The sequence below is a fragment of the Mus pahari genome, chromosome 10, assembly GCF_900095145.1.
Source record: "Mus pahari chromosome 10, PAHARI_EIJ_v1.1, whole genome shotgun sequence".
Taxonomy (NCBI): Eukaryota; Metazoa; Chordata; class Mammalia; order Rodentia; family Muridae; genus Mus; species Mus pahari.
In genome coordinates, this window is record NC_034599.1 from 107,917,551 (window position 1) to 107,924,597 (window position 7,047).

General features: G+C 51.0%; 1 protein-coding gene across 1 annotated transcript in view; it reads right to left on the reverse strand.

Moving 5' to 3' along the window:
- The window catches only part of Gpd1l (glycerol-3-phosphate dehydrogenase 1 like), a 31,364-nt gene extending 25,457 nt beyond the window's left edge, over positions 1 to 5,907 (reverse strand). The window contains exon 1 of the mRNA XM_021206848.2: positions 5,607 to 5,907. Coding sequence (XP_021062507.1) covers positions 5,607 to 5,653 — 47 coding nt within the window. The 5' untranslated portion in view covers positions 5,654 to 5,907. The remainder of the gene's footprint in view (positions 1 to 5,606) is intronic.
- Between the last annotated feature and the right edge of the window lie 1,140 nt (positions 5,908 to 7,047).

Sequence of the window (7,047 nt, forward strand, 5' to 3'; positions counted from 1 at the left end):
GCCTGCCTCTGCCTCCCAAGTGCTGGGATTAAAGGTGTGCCCCACCACCGCCCAACCGGATTTTTTTTTTTTTTTGAAACAATGTTATGTAGTCCAGGCTAGCCTGGTAATTACTATGTAGACTATGTAGTCCAGGTTGGCTTCAAACTCTAGGCAGTCTCTTGTAAAAGTAACTTTTATTCTGATTAATAGTGGTCAGAGAGGCTCGCTGCCTCCTCTGCTAACCTAGACCTAGTTCTGGAAGCTTCCAGCCTCCCTACAACCTCATCTAGGCCTAGAGGGTTTTCAGCCTCTGAGACTTACTGCTGAATCCACTCACGCTCCTGGTTTTTTCTGAATCTTGATGACTGGATCAACTCAGGTGTTGTGGTTCAAACGCCTCTCCCAGCTCAATCTGGCTTTTCTCTCAGCCTCTGAATTGCTCTGCTTGGCCTCAAACTTACTCTAGCAGTCTATTCTAATCTTCTGGCTCCTTCCCATTCTCTTGCTCTTTCTGTCTTCATCTGTGTCTAGCTTGTTCTCTTTGATCTGTCTCTGTGAAACTCTCCCTGTAAACCCACCTCCTTCTCCCTCTCCGTGCTGCTCTAGTCTCTCTCTCAATCCTACTGCAGCACTCTCCACAAACTCTTCTGTATCCTGTAGTGTACTCTCTTCCTCCTGTACTGTCTGTCTGTCTGTCTCTCCCTTAAGCAGCTTCCCTTTCCTCTGTCTCCAGAGAGTTGGACATATATGTTTCTGTCAGATCTTTCTCTGATTCACTTTGCCCTTCAATTAGACATTACTTTCAAACATGGGTGCTTTCTTCTACAAACTAACTTTATCTTCCTTGTTTGGGATTAAAGGTGTGTGCTAAGGACTGAGCCACACCCTAAAAATAAACAGGTTAAATATCCTGTAACAATTAAGGCAGGCATAAGCTCAGGTTCTCGCATGCTTCATGTTTTACCAGCGTGACATACCGCCAGCCCTTGAAAGGTGGAGACAGGGTCTTACTGTGTAGCTCAGGCTGGCCTTGAACTGCCTCCATAGGAGGAGCTTGAGCTCATCATCCTCCCAGCCTCCACCCCTCAAATGCTGGGATTACAATGAGTATGCTATCATGTCGTGTGTATGTGTGTGTGTGTGTGTGTGTGTGTGTGTGTGTGTACGCGCGCGTGTGCCTGCCTGCACACGTGGTTCCAATAGATGTTCAAGATTCCTCTGGCCTCTGTGTCACCAGTCTAGTTGCCTCTCGCCCCAGTCCCCACATCCAGGTCAAGAGTATCTTACCTACCCTACCTTCACAGTCACTGGTATCAGGTGGCTTAGGGGAGGCACTTGGGCCTGAGAGGTAATGGCTACATCTTAGCGATAAGTGACTGCACCTCTATTTAGATAAATACTCAAACCACTGATTGCAAAAACTGCTTGAGCAATATTTACATTCCTGTGGTTGAGGACCAGATATGGATGGAAGGGCTGGCTCATGTTTGAAAAATGAGCAAAAGGCTGAAGTCATTCCAGGGGGAAATCTGCCCCTTTCTAAGGAGCAACTCACCAAGACGAGCTGCAGAGGCGACCCTGGTGTAAGGAGTCTCTGGGCCACGTGCTGCACACGGCGTGCACAGGCAGGTCTGAGTTCAAGTCTAGCCTGGTCTTCATAGTGAACCCTGTCTCACAAAAATAAACCAACAACCAACACCCCCCCCCCCCATGGTGTGGTGTCCCTGTACTGTCTCGGCACTGGGGAAGTAGAGGGAGAAGGATCAAAAGTTCAAAGTTGGGCCGGGCAGTGGTGGCGCACGCCTTTAATCCCAGCACTTGGGAAGCAGAGGCAGGCGGGATTTCTGAGTTCAAGGCCAGCCTGATCTACAGAGTGAATTCCAGGACAAACTCTTTCTGGGGAAAAAAAAAACAAAAAAACAGAAGTTCAAAGTTGGGACTGGAGAAATGACTCAGGAGGTTAAGAACACTGCTAATCTTCCAAAGGACATAGGTTTGATTCCCAGCACCCACATAGTGGCTCACAACTGTCTGTAAGTCCAGCCAGGGGATCTAATGATTACTTCTGGCCTCCAAGGGCTCCAGACATACATGTGGTACGCAGATATACATGCAGGCAAAACACCCACCCCCACAAAATACATAAATTTCTTTTTAAAAGTTATATAAATAAAACTCTACAGGATATATTAAAAAATAGTTCAAAGTCATCCTTTGAATTGAGTTCATGGCCAGCCTGGGCTATAAAAGACCCCCCCCCCAAAAAAGGGGGAAAACCCACCCTGATTAAAATGTAACATGTAGGCTTGTGCCAGACTGACCCCACTTCAGTTTGTATCTTTGAGTCTTATCTTCTAAGCCCTTATTTATCTCACACCTGAGTCACTTAGTAGTAGAGACTGTGTCCTGTTCCTGAAATGAGCATGGTACCCTAAAGGTCAAGAGGGCAGGGAACTCTACTGAACACAGCCCCTACCAGGGCCAAGCACTGGCACGTGTACAGTCCAGAACCAAACCCTCCCTCTCTGCCCCAATCATTTTTTTGAGACAGGATTTCATTGTATTCTGGCTGGTCTAGAACTTACTATGTAGCCCAGGTTAGCCTCTTTTTTGTTTGTTTGTTTGTTTGTTTGGTTTTTCGAGACAGGGTTTCTCTGTGTAGCCCCGGCTGTCCTGGAACTCACTCTGTAGACCAGGCTGGCCTCGAACTCAGAAATCTGCCTGCCTCTGCCTCCCAAGTGCTAGGATTAAAGGCGTGCACCACCATGCCCAGCTCCAGGTTAGCCTCTTAATTGTAGTGTTCCTCCTGTCTCAGCTCCCCAAGTGCAGCAATTACAGATTAGAGCGATTCTGCCCCCTTCTGGTCCCTCCCTGGTGTTTTCAGTCCCCTAAATCGGGAAGTTCTCGCAAAGTGGGGATCCTCTATCTAGGACTGGAGTGACTCTGTACCTAAGACAATGGTCCAAAGCCAGCAACTGTCTGTCTGATCCCGTAATGGAGGCAGGCAGCCAACCCAAACCTTCCAAACATTTCTCAATCGCTGTGCCACAGGCCAAGTTCTACTCGCTCCCTGAGCCGGATTGGACCCAAGAATGCAGCCAAGTACATCAGAATGAAGATGCTTCGGGCTAGCAGCCAAGCCTCCATGAAAGGCCAGAGAAGTTCTCTTGACAGCTCTTGTTCCAGCTTAGTCTAGCGTGGCAGAGCTGGGCCACTTCTGCCTGCACCTGACAAACTGGCAGAAGGGCTGCCCTCTGTGGAACTGCATAGAAGAGGGAAGAAGAGGCTGTCTGTGAGCCTAGCACTAGGGGCTTGGAGGCACAGGGAGCAGGAGTTCAAAACCATCCTTAACTGGGACAAGGCCAACCTGGGTTAAATGGGACCCAGTCTCAAGACAATAACATAATGCTCAGTGGGTGCTTGTCCAGTGGCAGAGCCAGCAAGGCAGCTGGTGTTTCTCTCCTGTGACCTTGATGTTGTAAGTGGTAAAGCCAACTTGAAGGTCTCCATGAGGCTCTGAAGTACAGGAGTCCTATTTGATGGGGCACAGAGCTTTCTGCCATTGCCTCAGACAGCACACTAAAAGCATACAGTGGGGCAGCAGGTAAAAGTCTGATGCCCTAAGTTGGACCCCCAGAGTTTACAGAAGAACTCCCCAAAGTTGTCCTGACTTCGCAGGAACTCTCACTCTCACACAAACACAATAAATAGGGATGGACAGGTGTGGTGGCACATGCCTTTAATCCCAGCACTCAGGAAGCAGAGGCTGGAAGATCTGTGAGTTCAAGGCCAGCCTGGCCTACATAGCAAGTACCAAGGCCCAGTCTCAAAAAAGAAAGAAAACAGGGGCTGGGGAAAAGGCTCAGCGGTCAGGAGCACTTGTTGCTCTCACAGAGGTCCGAGCACCTGCACGCACAGTGGTTCACAACCATCTGTAACTCAGTTCCAGGAAATTCTCTGCCCTCTTCTGAGCTCTGCAGGCACCAGGCACAAGCACTTACAGATATACACAGGCAAAAACTCATCATATCCATACAAGTAAAAATTAAACAAACTTGGGCTGGAGAGATGGCTCAGCCGGTAAGAGCACCGACTGCTCTTCCAGAGGTGCTGAGTTCAATTCCCAGCAACCACATGGTGGCTCACAACCACCTGTAATGGGATCTGATGCCCTCTTTTGGTGTACTCATATACATAAAAGAAATTAAGAAAAAAACTTTAAGAGTGGCTTCCTAAGAACAAGGCCCCAGGGTCTGACCTACAACAGCACACAGAGTATATGTATTAACTTAGCAACAGAGTAGTTTTACGTAATTTGAGTGTGGATGATGTAAGGAGTCTCCTCCACGCTAGAGCATTCATTATTACTCAAGAGGTTCGATCTCCATCACCAAAAGGGGAGGGGGGAGCTGGGCAATGTGGCCCTTGTATCATCTTTAATAGCAGCAATCAGATCTCTGTGAGTAGATTGCTTGGTCTAACAGCAAGTATCAGGCCAGAGCTAAAGTAAGACCTGTCTCAAAAAAAAAATTTTTTTTTTTAATATAGCATATGCCAGGCACCAGGTAAAGGAGTGGGCCGGAGGGGAGGGCTCCCCGGAGACAGACAACTAAAAAGTGAGGCCAACGCAAGGGTAGAGGCCAGCAATAGGAGGCCGGGAAGAGGCCACCGGTCCAGCCGCAATGGAAAAGAACAGCCAGCTAAGGTTTCCTCCAAAAGTCCTTTCAGAGCCAAGTCTTCAAAGACCAGTCAGGTGGCTCCGAGGACTCCTGCACTGTACCGCTTCTAGCAGCCTGAACTGTGGTGTGAGTCAGACCACAGGAAAACAGAGGGGGACAGAAGCCACGAGAATGGCTGTTCCACCCCTGGGCGGAGGGAAAAGTCTGGAACACACCATAGTCTGCCTCCTTCTCACGAAGACCCTAACTTCTCTTGTGTTAAGGATCACCAAGGTATGGAAACTACTGGAAGAGCTTCAAAGCCCTCCAAGCACCAAACGGTTTGCAAGTTAAGTCAAATACAGCCCAGTGGTGACGCCTCGCTCTGCAAACACCTTTCCCTGGGACCCTCACGTCCTGGCAGCCAGGTCGGTTGGGGACTTGGTCCCCCTTCTCGATACCATGTTAACATGATTGGGAACCACTCGCCAGAGGAAGTGAGAACTGTCTCTTGAAGCCAGCACTGCCCCAGGTAGCAAGGACCCTTCTCACTCTCTGTGCCTCGGTTTCCCCAACCCCAAAACTGCAGTAAGTACAACTGAGCTTCTGCAAATTCCTCCACGGGGTGACCGGCAGGGGAGAATGGAGAACGCCCTTGGGTTGTTTTGCCAAGTACCCGGGCATGGCGAGCAGGTGGCCCTAACCGCACTGTGCGCAGACAGGTGCCCGCGGGCGCGGTGCGCGCTACCACCCGGGCCAGCTTGATCCGGCACCTAGCGCTCTGGTTCCTCGGCGTGGCCTCTGTCCGTGCAGTGCCCAACCTGGACAGGCGATCGCAGGCCCGCCTCTCTGCCTACCCGCGGTGCCCTGGTGTCCACGCTGAAGCAGAGGGCGAGCAGCCCTGGCCGGCCCGGAACCGGGGCTTCCTGGAGGCGGAGACCGCGCCGCCCACCCGCCTCTGCTCACCAGTTCCCCGAGCCCACGATGCACACTTTCAGAGGCGCCGCTGCCATGGCCAAGCCGGATCGCTGCTGCACACAGCCTTCCTCCCAGGGCCAAGTCGGATCGCTGCTGCAAGCCGGATCGCTGCAACACACACTGTGCCTCCCAGGCCGGTTGCTCACCTACACAGGAACGGCCTAGTATAGGCGCTCCGGGCGACCCCGCCCCGCCCTCCTGTCCGCCAATGGCCACCGCCACCCCGCCTAGGCGCCTAGGGCCACAGCTGACAGCCGGGAGGACCCGCCCCACCACTCCCAAGAACCACTGCGCACGCCTGGTCCGGGTGGGTGGCCGGGTCAGCCTCCGGTGTCGCCCCACCCCTGCCCGAGGAATCTTGGGATGTGTAGTCCACCTCCCTACGGGCTCCCTTTCAGTTCCAGGCGGGCCACGTGCAGGCCAATGTTTTTGCGCAGACTGGAGCTCCGAGCTCCTAATGCTGAGTGTCACTATGCCAGACAGAGCAAGCCCGACCCAACTTATTGAAGTGCCACCTAATCGCTCTTTGCGCAGGGACAACTATCACTTAAGGGTGAAGCCCAGACAGCCTAAGTAGTTGACTATGAATTCACCCAGATTTGGACTCAGAGCCTGTGCCTGCTCTAGCAACGGCTGTCAAATTCGTATAAACGGGACAGGTCCAGGCACCCCTGAATTTCCTAGTGAGCCTGGAGCTTTAATGTCTTCTGCCATTGATCTAGCAGTATCTGCTCTACAAGGGTGGCGTCGTAGTTCAGATGGTAGAGAGCTAGATTGAACACAGGAAGTTCAAACACTAGCGCCTGGTGGCTCTGGCCTGTAATCACAGCACATGGGAGACAGAGGGAGAAGATTCTGAAGTCCCAGGTTATCCTTGGCCACATAAGAACAGGAGGCCACCTTGTCACCTTGTCTCAAACAAGTACCCTTGCATTTCAGGATGAAAAACTTGTCTACACAGGGTCAAAACAGAAACTTGAAATGTCCCCCTCATACGGTTACCCATAGGGCATGCCCCTTTTCTGTCCCTGCCAGAGCTTCACTGAGCTTCACTGACCTCTGCTCACAAAATAGCCATCCAAGCTGTTGTACTGTGGTTGCACATGCCATGGCCATTCAACAGAGATGGTGGAATGTGTTGTAATCTCAGCGTCGGGGAGGTAGAGTCAGGACGATCGGCAGTTCAATGTCACCCTTAGCTACACAGTGAGTTTGAGGCTAACATGAGACCCTATCACAAAACAAAAGCAAGAATAGAGAGGGCAAGCTAGTTTAGCAAGTAAAGATGTAATCCTAATGGGAGTCAGTGCTCCAGGGCCCACAGAGGAAGAAGAGAATTGCACAGTCTAACAATAGTAAACAAACTCATTTTAATTCATTCATTTGTTGAGATAGGGTCTCGCAGTGTAGCCCTAGATGGTCTGAAACA